The 15443-nt window shown below is 38.1% G+C and overlaps 1 protein-coding gene across 12 annotated transcripts in view; it reads right to left on the minus strand.

Annotated features, from left to right (window-relative positions):
• TPK1 (thiamin pyrophosphokinase 1) overlaps window positions 1-15443 on the minus strand; it is a 341792-nt gene that overhangs the window by 137292 nt on the left and 189057 nt on the right. For all 12 annotated transcript variants that reach the window (XR_004619106.1, XM_034638916.1, XM_011228209.3 and 9 more), the window contains one exon: window positions 9604-9699. Coding sequence is in view for 11 of the 12 variants with exons in the window: in XM_034638916.1 (XP_034494807.1) it covers window positions 9604-9699 (96 nt within the window). In the remaining variant the exon portion in view is untranslated. The remainder of the gene's footprint in view (window positions 1-9603; window positions 9700-15443) is intronic.

A 15443-nucleotide genomic window follows, 5' to 3' on the forward strand; every position in this document is an offset into this window, starting at 1 on the left:
AGTTCACAATGGTAATGGCTTGAGACAATCTCTATGCATTTTCATTTTTTAGCTCTCAACTTTTGCGAGTAACTTACAAAAAGCTTCAGGTTCTAGAAGTAAAATATCAATTAATAAAATGTAAAGAAGGCATTACATGTACCATTTTTAATTACACACAACACATCTGTCCTTCCCTACCCATAAAACGAAGAGAAAAACCGAAAGTATAAATGATCGAATAACAGCTCCATGTACTGCCAAAGCCAAACAATTTTCAATTATAATGCGACAAGAGCTGGAGCAGTAGCATAAGCCTCATTAAAGTAGATTATTTAATAAAATTTACCAACATTTGATAAAAAGGGCTTGGTAAAAAAAAATTCTTCCATATCTGCGCACATTCATTCACTCAGGAAATACCTATGGAGTGCCCACTGTGCGCCAGGTGTTGTCGCAGGTCCTGAGAATGTAGCAAAGAATGAACATGTACAATTACCCGCCCATATGATATTTACATTCCTGTGAGTGGAGATGTAACAGAAACAAACTTCCTAAATATATAGTACGTCAGATGGTGACAGGTGTGATGGAGAAGACCCAGCAGACAAGGGGATGAGGACTGATGAGCCAAGAGACGGGACAGGAGGCTGGGTGAGGGGTGTTACTTAAAAAGGGAGGTCACGGAAGGCCTCATGGATATGAGCTGCGATTTCCTTAGAAAAACAATGATATTATTTCATTTTCTCCAATGAAAAAAGGCAAAACAGAGAAGGGTTCTATATAAACAATTTACTAAAAAAAAAAAAAAAAGGCTGAATCTTTTCTGCAGAGGCACGTTACAGCATGTATTGTAGTCTGAGTTATTCTGTGGTTACACGTACACCTGTGTCCTCTATTAGACCGGAGGGTCGGGGCCACGAGCTTAGTCACCTAACCAAGCATAAGGACCAAGACAAGAACTGTGCAAAAGTTTGTTAATGCAATTGGAAGACCCTCAGTAGCTTCGACAGTGTGTCTAAAGGGAGGAAGTCTGCCATTGCAACTCTAAACTCTAGCTACACCCCTCAGTGAGCATAAGACACACAATGGCTATCGCAGGATTAGGAAAGTCAGAGTGCATGTCCCCTTTTCTTGATGCACCAAGACAGGTGCAAACAATGGTTAGCTGGTTGTGTAATTCACCTCCCTACCGGATTCCATTACTTAACACACAGATACCGTTTTCACCAGTTCCCTGGGAATAAGGGAAGTTGAAGACATCCCCTGAGAAACATTTCTTTTCTTTTTTTTTTTTTTAAAGATTTTATTTATTTATTCGACAGAGATAGAGACAGCCAGCGAGAGAGGGAACACAGGCAGGGGGAGTGGGAGAGGAAGAAGCAGGCTCAAAGCGGAAGAGCCTGATGCGGGGCTCGATCCCATAACACAAGATCATGCCCTGAGCCGAAGGCAGACGCCCAACCGCTGTGCCACCCAGGCGCCCCCTTGAGAAACATTTCAATATGTAAGGAGTCCTCCATTTATTTCAAGTTTCTAATAGTAAGATGATTCTTAATTGTTATCCAAAAACAAATCTATGGTGAGTCCATGAACCTGGGCTATAAACTCTATCTAGTTTAAGAGATTCTTAAAAACACTGTCTAATTCTAAAACCATATTAGTCTATGAAATTTATTATAAAATCAAAAGAGCACAGTATATTTATATCGTAATGTATTTTGTGAAATACACAAAATGTATTTCTATAAAATAAATATATATTTAACATAATTATATATAAATTACATATCTTCTATAATTAACAAAATACAATGTTATGTAAATATATAAATACATTATATAAAATAGGTTGCAGATCACAAGACCTAATGTATACAATATATGACTATTAATACTACTGCTGTTACATTTTTATTAAAGATTTTATATGTGGCAGGCACTGAAGTGCTTTGCCTTGTAACCTGCTGGTGTAAATAGATTATTACTCTGATTTTGCAGAAAGATCTCTCTCTCACACCATAAACAAAAATAAATTCAAAATGGATGAAAGACCTAAATGTGAGACAGGAATCCATCAAAACCTAGAGGAGAACACAGGCAGCAACCTCTTTGACCTCAGCCACAGCAACTTCTTACTAGACACATGGTGGGAGGCAAGGGAAACAAAAGCAAAAATTAACTATTGGGACTTCATCAAGATAAAAAGCTTCTGCACAGTGAAGATAATCAACAAAACTAAAAGGCAACCTACAGAATGGGAGAAGATATCTGCAAATGACATGTGATAACAGGTTAGTATCTGCAATCTATGAAGAACTTAACAAACTCAACACCCAAAAACAAATAATCCAATTCAGAAATGGGCAGAAGACATGAATAGACATTTTCCCAAAGAAGACCTACAAATGGCTAACAGACACATGAAAAGATGCTCAACATCACTCAGCATCAGGGAATACAAATCACAACTACAATGAGATACCACCTCACACCAGTCAGAATGGCTAAAATTAACATGTCAGGAAACAAGAGATGTTAGTGAGGATGTGGAGAAAGGGGAACCCTCCTACACTGTTGGTGGGAATGCAAACTGGTGCAGCCACTCTGGAAAATAGTATGGAGGTTCCTTAAAAATAGAGCTACCCTGTGATCCAGCAATAGTGCTTCTAGATATCTACCTAAAAGATACAAATATACAGACTCAAAGGGGCACATGCACCCCAATGTTTCTAATGTATATAGCAGCATTATCAACAATAGCCTAGCTATGGAGAGAGCCCAAATATCCATCAAGTGATGAATGAAAAAAGAAGATGGGGGGGGGTGTTTGTGTATACATATAATGGAATATTACTCAGCCATCAAAAAGAATGAAATTTTGCCATTTGCCACAACATGGATGGAGCTAGAGTGTATTATACTAAGCAAAATAAGGCTGTCAGAAAAAGACAAATACCATGTGATTTCACTCATACATAAAATTTAAGAAGCGAAAGAGATGAATACAGGGGAAGGAAGTAAAAAAAAAAGAAAAAGAGAGGGAGGCAAACCATAGAAGACTCTTAACTATAGGAAACAAACTGAGGATTGCTGGAGGGGAGGTGGGCTGTGGGGGGGTGTTAAATAGGTAATGGGCATTAAGGACGGCATTTGTTGTGATGAGCTCTGGGTTTTATACTTGAATGATGAATCATTAAACTGTATACCTGAAACTAATATTAGTAATATATACTATATGCTAACTAACTAGAATTTAAATAAAAACCTGAAACAAAAAAACCACAATGCACCGGAAACCAACTCTTTTAATAATAAATATATTTACTATCACAAATGGTAGACACAACAAGGATGATAAATCATCCAAACACATGTTGTAGGAGAATTAATATGATATCAAGAATGCTAATAAGAAGATCCCTTCAAAGAAGAACTGAGTTAAGGTTTGCCATGACGCCCTCTGGAATTTACATTAATGTTACCGAAAATATATTTATTCATTGAACAAATATTTATTGAATAAATAACTGGGAGGCAATGAAAGATTCTAGGCAGATATGCAATTAACACATAAGACAGGAGTTATAGTAAAAGAACAGAGTGAACAAGGTCAAGCAGAAGCTAATAAAATAACCCAAGTGAGAAATGATGAAGGTCTGAACTAACCTAGGAGCAGTAAGACTGGAAAGAAGAAAGTGGGCACAAGAGATACCTACAGAATTAAAGGAGCTGTGACCAACTGGTAAGGGATGGTATAGTAAAATAGAAGGCTTCTCTCCGGTTTCTGCCAGGTGGATGGATGGTAGAGCCAGTGCACGGGACAGAAAATAAAGAGAAAATGGGATTCTGTGAGAAAGATGATGAATTTTCTTTAGACACTAAAATGAAATTCTTCTGACTTTCCGGTTAACAGTCACAAATAGGCTTGGAGCTCTGGATGAGGCACAAAAATGAGGGAGTTAACGGTACCGAGGTGTGACAGAGCACCCCTCCAGCACGAGCCAGGTGAAAACGAAGGTGGTGATGGAGATACAGGATTTTGACAGGTAAGAGGCAGTACAGGAATGAGCAGACTTCCTCCTTCTGAAGCCAACCCTGAAAAAATGCTATCGAGTGTCAGTTCTCTCTGACTAAATCCTATGATTCTTTGACGTCTTGGGAAACCGGGCAGTTTGAGGATGTGGGCTGTTACCGCAGTTTAAGGATCATCAAGTTTCCAGCTAAAATTTTCAAGCAGGCATAGTTTTCACATGAAACAGTTGCCAAAATATGCAACAGAGACTCACAAGTTGAGACTTTTTGAGGAAACACCTTAAAGGTGAAAGAATTCATAAAAAGGTATTTGGATTAGCCTAAGTGCTAAGAGGTACTTGCCATTTATTTTGTAACAGTGAGTCATATCACAAAAAGATTACACCACCTGATAGAGCATATTTGAAACAGTGAGCATCTTTTTCTTTCCTTTTTTTTTTTTTTTCAAATAAGCTTCTTATTTTGGAATAATTTCAGATTTAGTGAAAAGTCACCAAGATAGTACAGGGATTATACCCGTCACCCAGTCCCGGCCAGTGCTAACATCTTCTGTAACCATGACACACACCTATTCCACCTAAGATCGACACCAACATACTGTTACAGGATTTCTTCTCCTTCGGTGCCTGTGGTTCTTGGTCACGCAGCTTCCAAGAATGAAGAGGGAGACCAGGCAGAGTGGTGGGCAGCAGGGAAAGGGAAAAACAATAGGGAAGCGATAGTACAAAGTTCCCAAAGAGGCAGGCGACCCAAGAGGGTGGCCACAGGAATTTCTAAATCTAGAGGGTTTTATGGGCTTGTTAGTGGGCTGTTTTAATCTGATTAACCCTTCCTGAGCCTGTCATCCGATCAGGTTTTTGTCAACTACCTATCACATGGGAAAGGGCGGATGGCTCCTTCCAGGGTGGCATAGAATCCTTTTAAGGATGGTCTCCTCTTAGGGAGGGGGCCCCTTGTCCCTACCTGCCTACCTTCCAACTAACCTTCATGAATAGTACTAGTAACTAAACGCCAGGCTTTGTTGGCATTTTCCCAGTTTTCTGCTAATGCCTTGTTCCGGTTCGGAAACAAATAAGAATGCCACACTGCATTTAGTTTCATGTCTCTTTCATCTCCTCTGGTCTGTGACAGTTTTTTGATCTTTCCTTATCTGTCATGACCTTGAAAATACTGGTTAGGTATTCGGCAGAATAATACCAATTTGACTTTCTCTGATTTCTTTTCAAAGATGAAACTGGGATTATGGGTTTTAGGGAAGAACTTCACAAGTGCCCTTAGCACCCTGTACGATATATAGAGGGGCATGTGCTATCAACAAAAATTATCGCTGACATTGTTTGATTACTTGATGAAGGTGGAATCTGCCAAGTGTCTACTGCGAAGTTAGTTTTCATCCCTTTCCAAAATACGCATTGACACAAACCACAGATGTATTAAATTCTGCTTCAGATGAGACTGGAATCTTGCCGGAAGACACTGGCCCATCAGAGTAGACTGTACTGAGGACACCAGCGACCCCTGGAAGGTACTTCTCAGAGCACTATCACACGGTTCCTCCTACAACCCTGTGAGTCAGAGCTTACTATAGCGAGAAGAGTAACTATTCCAATCAGATACAGTCTTGCATTTCATTTTCAAGTGAGGAGAAACAGATACTTAGTATGGATATACAACAAAGCCATTAGTCCATTACAAAACAATAACGTACACCTAACCCAACACTGATAATGAGTGGACGTAAATAAATACCCTAAAACTCACAGCATTTGCAGATGTCTAAACATAATGTATCTACCTGAGAAATACCGTGTAGGAATTAAATAGAAAGACGATCTAATATTCCTCACTTAATCTCAACAGTCAAGAACTCCAATTCAGACATAAATGCATAGAAACTATTCTAATACGTACAAGTCACAATCCAAAAGGCAGGCTGCCGCAAGCAGAAGCGATTGGGTTCTTCTATATCAAAATAGCAAAACACCAAAAAGAAGTTGAGAGAATCCCACCCTTTACTATCCAAGCCATACGCAAGCCTTCCTCACACTCTGGAACTGTGTGCCTTGCATCAAGTGGAAAATAAACTCCAAGCAGCCAATCAATCAATCAATCAATAAATAAAAACTCAGAGACTGAAATAGTAAATTCTGTCGTCATATAATAGTAGGAAATATTCCCAGCTTTATTTTAGGAGGCCTGTTATTCTCAGGGCCTTATAATCTAGATTGTTTTTGCTTCTTCTTAAACAACACACCTTACATTTTTAGAAAGCTGGAGTGATAGCTTTTAATGTTTTCCACTGAATTCAAAGGTGTAGATCTCAAGTATGCATCACGACATTAGAAAATATATGTGCTCTTTGAAGATCCAGTCATATGAGATGGCATACTGATAATGTATTATTCATGACTCAGTTACAGATAAATAATGTAACATGAACGCAAAGCATTAAAAAGTCACATGTATCGGTGAACCCCTTTTGCAAAAGAATAAAAGTTGAGGGTGAACCCGTTTAAAATAGATAAGTAAATAAATGTAGTGATTTAGGGAAATTTTTAAAAATTAATCACATGTTCTGGATAGTAAGCTCCTTTAGGCTAAGGATAGACTAATTCAAATTCTATAAAGTTCTAAGACTTTACATAGTACAGTTTCTTAACATATTAAATATTACTTTAATTTTATTTATCTTATAATTAACATTTTTAAGTATGTTAGTAAGATAAGATCTTACTAACAAATATAGACATTTTGATGACAAATTCATATTTATAATTTAGTAAGTAGAAAAACAGAAATGTATGAAAATTTGATAAGAAGTATTAGGTGGAGAAGTATAAAAGATCATTCTATATAATTTGTGTGTATTTTAAGTAGAAATTTTGAACAGCCCTCATAATGATCTCACCTGGGGGTAGGGGCATCTTTTATTATTTTCCTTGCTGATCTTTCTAATTTTGCTTTTCTCTTGCTATTACATTAAATCAAATGAAACACTGTACCTCCAGGTAAAATGTAAAGTTGAGTGGAAGCTCACAGATACTCTAATTTCATCAGATTTACTGTAACCTAAAGGTTATATTAATGAAACCACAAGGTTTTCATTGACAGTCATGGAGTCTTCAGTTTACCCAGTGATGCGTTTTAAAGCACCAAACTAATCACACTGTTGTCTATCTTAAAACTCCTCAGACTCCCTGCCATTGGTTCACTGAAGAGCTATCCATTCTCCCTCAGTACTGAGGTATCTACCCCAGAACGCTCTTCTTCCCTCTGCCATCTAAACCCTATCTGTTTATGATGTCTCAGCCTTCTCGAAGAAGCCCTTCCCCCACCTGTGTTGTGTTCAACTCTCCCGTGTGTTCCCATGGTGCACAACACAGATGCAACAGTCACAGAGCGCCTCTTACATGCAAGGTGCTGCTGTTCAGGCATGAACAAAACGGATGGATCCCAGCTTTGTGGGCTGTCTGGTCAGGCTGGGAAGAAAGCCTTCAAGCAAACCATTAGAAATAACCAACACAATTACTGGAAGTGTTCAGAGTGCCATGAAGGAGAACAAAGGGGGTACAGACACATAGAGTGGCAGAAACTGACCTGGAGGGATGGGGAAGAGGAGGCCTCCTTAATGACCTCACCTATTTTGCCATTGTGGGATAGGCGAAGAGAAGGAAAAATTCGAAAAACAGTCAAATGATGTGTAAAAAAAATCTAGAGAGGAGATGACACCTGAAGGCAGAGCAGGAGAGGGACTAGGTTATAGTTTCTGAACAAAGAGAAAAAGTAGTGCAAGACAAGGCTGGAGAATATGTTCGGCCTAAATCATGCCAGGGGCCTGAGGCAGCCATGGAAGTGCACTGAAAGAACTCGCTAGGGCTGTCGGGGCCAGCAGGCTGTCACGGCCTCAGTGGCAACTCCAGGATGAAGCACAGTGGGCCACCAAGGCCACACGCTTCCCTGAGAGCTTCTAGCCGGTGACGAACAACAGTGGGAGTAGGAGGGTCTGGTCCTTTCTGCTGAGTGCACGACTGCTGTACCAGGTCTTGGCTCCGTCCTTCCTAGTGGATCATCCAAGATCTTACCAGATTGGTTTCGCAAACCATATACACCTGATTACCCTCTTCCCTCAGTCTGAGGCTCTCTCTGAATTTCAGCACTGAGTCTGAGATATGATTATTTTCAGACTTAATGACCAAATATTATATTACAGATCCTATCGATCGGACACACATAATTGCATTCCCAGCTTTCAATAATTTCAGTGTTGATGCTGGGAAAACTGAAACACCAGTTGTGAAGAATTAAGGATCCACTACCTCAACTTAGTAAACTCACACTAAAAACAATCTCTGAAAAACTCTGGTGAGGGAGTGAGTTTTTCTTAGGGCTGCCCCTCCAGCACCAGCACCTCTGCTCTCCTGCCACATGTGTATTAGACCATGTGAGACACGTGGCTGGACCCCAATCCCGGCTCCAGTCCAAGACGATCCGGTCACTCTCATCTTCTGTTGCCAAAACCAAGAGTGGCCTAACAGAGAGATCTCAGGACTGAAGTTTGATGATGATGGGAAGTGATGTCCCTGCTCCTTTAATCCCCCTAGACGTGAAGGGGTAAAACGCTGCAGGTGGCCACTGAAGGCAGTCAGAGAAACCAGACTAGAGACAAAGCCTACAAAGTGGAGTGAGACAATCAAAGAAACAGACAAGACATCTGACGGAGTAGTATCTGAAGACTACCTTATCTCGCCTGACTCTTGAGGCCAGGCTGAAATGCACTTCCTGTTACTTGTACTATCAAAAGCACTTTAATGTACAAAGGTGTTTTGCTACTTTTCTTAGTTTAAAATTACACATTTGATCGTGCCCCTCAGCTTACCCTCCTGCCTCTGCCAGTAACACAACGGTCGATTTCCATTCAACGCTTCAGGCTTAATTTTGTTGATCTTCACTAAACATTGGCTTAAAAAATATTTTGTATATCATTTCAAGTACCAAAAAAATTGTAAAATATAACAAAATAAAAACTTGTATATTAGCTAACTAGTGTTATTAAATGCTTAGATGCTAGGTGAGAATCATTACGGAATTCCTTAGAGTCCACAAATGTAAAGTAGCAGGCTCCTCTGATTTAAAAAGTTGATCACATGTTGTTTGTAAGAGTGTGTAATGATGACTCATGGGCCAAATATAGGCCACACTTATTTTGTTTTGCCCTCACAATATTTAAACACACATACAAAAGGAAAACACACATAGGTCTTCATGGAAATGATGAATGAGAGATGAAAAGTTGCTATTCATTTTAGCCCAAGAATGAGTTGCCAGTTTCAACTGCTTTATATAAGGTCCGCTTCACCCATTTTGTGACTTCATCACTATAAGGTATTTGAATCTTTGATCTCTGATTTAAGTGCACACATTAATACTTTGGCAGCTAAGTACAGATTTATTCAATATAAAGGAAAAATCTGACAGCCGAAACATTGGCACAAGAATAACTAATCACTTCAGAGGAGTAAAAACTTTAAGCAGCATCTTTCGCATCCTTGGTACTAAGACTCTTAACCACCAAAACAGTGTATGTCTTACCTGTAGGTCTTTTTCTTCTATCTTTTTTTGGAGCAGTTCAAGACACTTGGTAAAGTCGGTATGGTCTTGGTCAGGTGTTGAAATAAGCTCACATCCCTATGTGTTTAAAGTAAGAGAAAAGGTAAGAATACATAATGATGGCAGCCCTATTACGAGCAAGGTCAAACAAAATAAAAGTAAAGATAAGGTATCAATAGATGTAACCTAGGGGCACTTGGGTGGCTCAGTCGTTAAGGGTCTGCCTTCGGCTCAGGGCATGATCCCAGAGTCCTGGGATCAAGTCCCGCACAGGACTCCCTGCTCAGCTGGAAGCCTGCTTCTCCCTCTCCCACTCCTCCTTCTTGTGTTCCCTCTCTTGCTGTGTCTCTGTCAAATAAATAATATCTTAAAATATATATATCTATATATAGATAGATATGTCTATATATCTACATATATAGATATATATATCTCCACAGTAAAACCACCTGAAGTTAAAAATGAAACTATTTCTAAAAAAGTCTGAATTTAAGTGGACCTCTTAAGTTTCCTTACATGAATGGAAAAACTCATATTAATATTGAACTAATGATAAAACTACATTTTAAGTAAAATAAAGTCAGCTGTTCTATAAAATTCCTGTATAGCACCTTTCTCACCCAAAGTAAAAAAGAAGCATGAAGAGCTCCACCTGCATAAATACATCTCTTGGATTACCTTTTGGACATAATGAAGTGAATTTATATGGTCTTTGCCTCTTCTATACCAGTACCTTACCTAGTGAAAAACCAGGAATATATTTATAACCACAAAGCCACAAAAGTGCCAGCTTGCTGGCGCTCGTGAACTTAGCTAGAGAAACAGTATTTCTGAAATGACACCTTCTTCTCCACTGTCTTACAAAGGCAAAGTCATGTAAAACTGGGACTCAAGACTTCTCAATTCACGAATGTAACAGTTCGTGGTCTCTCATAAACAGCTGAGTAAGGGGAAGTTAAATATAATCCAGTATATAAAGTTGCCATTCAAAAAGTTTTCAAGGATACGAAACACCCATACTGCCTCCTAAATTATTCTAAGAACTGTTCTCAGTAGATTTAACGGTTCTTCTCTAACTTCAAGGTCTCTCTAAATGTGTCAAGCTCAACCTGGGCTTCATTCATTTATAACTACTGTCCTACAAGGTAGTGACCAATGAAAAAATTAATTTCTCATCATTCAGAAATATACTATGCCCTAAAAGATATATATGTCATTTTTACAAAATCGTTGACATGTACTTTTCTGACCCTAAGGGAACACTGAAATCTACTATAATCACCAAGCAAGGGCATAAAGAAGTTGACTCAACTCAGGTTAACCCTCCTAGAAAAAATAAAAAATATATAAGAATATGCCAGACCTACAGGGAAATTATCAGGGCTGAGGAGATTAGATTGTCACCAAACCAAAAAAAAAAAAATCACTGTAATGAAAGTTCCCTGAGGACAGGAAGTATGTTTCACGCGTTACTATTTCTAGTGCATGGCACCAGTCTGCTACATGGTAAGTAGTCAATAAACGTTTAACTAATATTCTTGAGGAATAAAAATGTATGCTGGTAAAGGGGTAGGAGAGCATGGTATCTTATTGCTAAATATTGCATTTTAACAATGGGAAATCACCTTCATCTTTTTAGTGCTGACAATATAAATAATCACTCCAGCAAAAGCAAAAAAAATGAAAAAGGCAAACAGAAATAGCAATAATATAACAGATGATTAACAGACCATTGTTTATGTTTACAGTTACCTTCACAGAATCAACACAGATCCACAGGAAAAATTATGAGAACCAAGAATGAGAACCAAGAAATAATCTAGTCCCTCTATAATATTTTGTAGATTAAGAAAATAAAAATGAGAAATTTAAATTGGTTTGCTAAACCCTGGACAGCTGGGTGCAAAAATGTCACACCTAGAAATCCTACTTCTTTACTCTCATGTTATGGGAACAAATTCCTAGATACCTGATACGAAAAGGTCATATAACATTTGGAGAGTTGGTTCTGTAAGAATGGTATCATGAGAAAAGCCATGAGCTTTCCAAAACATGTGAGCTAGGCTTTACCTCATCAATTTAAGACACACACACACACACAGAAAAGTGTAAGTCCCACCTGGGGACAGACTACCAGAACTGAAAAATTCAGACTGTACCTAAACCAAGAACTTCTAGAAACTCTGAGGTGTTTACCAGCATCCACAGCTTCTTGGAATTGTCATGAGTTTAAATGATTCTAATCTCATCAAAGATTGAGAAGGAATTCCCTGGAAGTGCAAACACCCCCAAGGGCCGTCACAGGGCAGCTTACACCACCTAGAAAGGAGACTGGCAAAACCAAGCATTAGCCAAAGTGCAAACTAGGCCTTTGGTTAACTAAAGATGTTTTTACTGTTTTCTGGGTCTTATGATGACATATTAAGATCTAAAAGAGAAGAAATACAAAACCAAAGAGAAACTATCAAAATCCTGCAGACAAGGAAAAATGCAGAAATGCTCTAAGGTATCAAGTGATGCTCACCTATTAATATCTATTTATAATTATTTATGATAGAGAGTAAAACTCCATTTATTAGAGTCAGAAGCCCCGGGTACTGTGAAGAATTTCAGTGGATTAGATGTTTAAAAAACAAAACAAAAACTCACACTGATCCAAGGACTTAGAAGATACAAAAGCTAGGAAATTTGGCCAAATAAGTATATCACTTATATTTGGTTTCTAATATTATCTTTCTAACAGATGTATGTATACTTGCCTTAAGAATACACAGAAACCTTCCAAAGCATAAACTACAAGACTCCTTAAAACACCTTTAAAATACCAATGTTTGAGTGGAAACTTCTGTTTCAACTACTACTGTCTTTGATTTTCTTCAGTTACTTGGAATATATTTTTTAGGACACAAATTATTCTTTTATGAGCCAGCAGGTGGCTCCAATCTCATTCTATGCACTTGCCTTATGAAGTTTTTGTCATTATACAAATAGAAATTTAAATAGCTCAATTCTAATAACAAGTTCCCTTAATGGACACACCACTTTTTCAAGCTGGATTATTATTTTTTAATATTGTATTTTATTAATTTTGTTTTATACTAGAATTCAAAAGGAAAAGATTTGGATTGATGTCACAAATTTTAGTCTGTGTAAATATCAAAGCTATTTTAATTTTGTTCTAACCTAAAAGGAGTCTTCTGAGGATGAGGAACCAAAATGCCCACCCCATGCCCTCCAAAGCATAACCAAACATAAAAGGAAAAATAAGTTCAAACTAGTTTAAAAATTCTGTTCCAGTGTGTCGAATGGATGAAAGACTTCCTCATCAGGTCTTTCTCATTCCATGATTCAAAACCAGGAAAAGACACACGGAAATTTATTTATAAATAAATTTCCAGAGGCCCAGTCAAGGACTTTTTAGGGGCTTACTAGACGTATATTGCTTTATTAAACTGCACTGTGTACGGAGGAAGTAGGAATCTACCAAATACTAACGGCCCAGCGGTAAATAAAAACATGAATATCATAATTAGTAAACATGTACAATATAATACGTGTGTGAGTGTGAGAAAGATAGCCAGATAAGGGGAGGCTCCTTTTCTTCCTCTTTCCATACTAAGAAACTCATAGCCATACTTCACCACTACCCAGTAAGTGCTTTAAGAAAGTCAGTCTTTTATACATCCCTAAATTGCTCCTTTCTTTTTCTTGGGTAGTAGGGATAGTGTGGGCATTTGAAATCCCATTTTGGTTTGGGGCTAAGCTACACTCTAAACTAGAGCCGACTGCAACACACTGCAATGAGAGACTTACTCCGAAAACCACTGATTGATTGCATTAGCTTTTCCTCCATAGAGGTACAATGGACATCAAAAAACTGCACTGTTGAGAAATGTATAATAGAAAATATGTATTCAGGAACTGAAATAATTCATGGTATCAAGGAAATATCATGAGCTCATATTAAAATGGCAGGTACCCTAAGGCCCAGGAAATAAAAATTTAAAAGCAGATATAAAAGGTGCAGGAAGATGTAGAAAAGCTACAAATAAGGTAAATTAATCCTACTGTCAACATGATAAGTTATCAGAGGACACTGAAGACAAAAAAGAAGCAAACTTACTCAAGAGAAGTAGGACTGTACGTGTGAGGGAGTGAGTTCATGGAGCAAATGAACCCAAGTGGAACAAATCTCATACCCAAATACACAGGCAAAAATTGTCATCTAGCAAAATCCTTGTCTACTGCTTTGAGAATGCATGATCTCCAGTCAGGAAGGGAAGACTCAATGCTCCCTGAGTAACGCGAACCTAACATCTGCATTGCAGTTGCTAGGACAATACCAGGGCACACCAAGTACTCAAGAGAAGTGTGATGGATAGAAAAATGATGGACAGATTAAAACCATCTCTCTCCTCATGATACTAATGGTATGCATCTCTAAAACACACACGGGGATAAGCCTTAGACAACGAGTCTAACACAGAAAAGCAGCATTGTCATTATTTTTCAAAGGTATTATGCTACTGCTGCCGTAAGAAAATCATGTAACACTTTTGTTTTAGGGCATGATTAACACAGATTCTTAAAGTGTGACAAATATTAGTGCTTCATATGCAATTAAGCAAAGTAAAATTCAACAATGTTTTAACAAAGTAACATCCAATGAGGGAAAGAGGACTACCAATGTACACAGAGGCTAACAAATGAAGCACTATGAAATACTACATAAATAATTCAGAATATCTTTGAATGAGCTGTAATTTATTTAAGACCAATGACAAGGAATCAAACTGACATCGGGGACCTAATAAAAATTTAGCAATAAACAGTTTTCAGAATATGCCCTAGAATGACAATAGCTCACTTCAATTTCTATAGTTTCTGCCAACATCTATAGTTATAGCAAACACAAAAAAGTATGTAATATGTGTAATGCATGATCCTAATCACAGTAAAATCACAAATCATCTAAAACAGATAGGTTTGGGGTGCCAGGTGGCTCAGTCGGTTAAGTGCCTGACTCTTGATTTCGGTCATGAGATCAGGGTCACGATCTCATGGTCATGAGATCGAGCCCTGTGTTGGGCTCTGCTCTAGGTGGGGAGCCTGCTTGAGATTCCCTCTCTCCATCTGCCTCTGCCCGTACCCCTCCTCTTCCCTAAGTAAAAACAAAACAAAACAAAGGATAGGTTTATGTTCAGTGTGGTATACTTACATTTTTTAAAAAGAAAAAAAGTTTAAACAGTAAGGGTTACACTAAATGCTTAGATTAACCAAATAATTGTATTATTACATTAACCAATTACATTATTTTATAAACTATTAATAGCCTACTTTATGAGTATTAAAATACTTTATTCAAATGACCAAATAATTTTATTATTATGTAAACTTACTATATCTACCTAATTACTATCAAAGTATTAAGCAAACTATGAGCTTCAAGCTGTAAGCCTCACGAAGGTGCCCACTGTGTCCTTTGTTCACTACTGCATCCCGAGTACAAGAACCCGACACAGTGCATGGCAAGTAGGAAGCACTCAGTAATGAATCGGGTCTCTTATAAAGGCCTGAGATCAATTATCAGTTTAGACCAGGGATCGGCAAAATTTTCTGCAAAGGAGCAGACAGGAACTCTTTTAGGCTGTGCAGGCCACACGGCCTCTGTCCCAACTAGTCACACTGCCTTTGTATCATGAAGGCATCTACAGATAATACAGAAATAACTAGGAATATCTGTGTTCCAATAAAATCGAAATTTGAATGTCAGATAATTTTCACATGCCATAAAACATTATTCTTTAGATTTTTTTCCCAAT

The sequence above is a fragment of the Ailuropoda melanoleuca genome, chromosome 1, assembly GCF_002007445.2.
Source record: "Ailuropoda melanoleuca isolate Jingjing chromosome 1, ASM200744v2, whole genome shotgun sequence".
Lineage (NCBI taxonomy): Eukaryota > Metazoa > Chordata > Mammalia > Carnivora > Ursidae > Ailuropoda > Ailuropoda melanoleuca.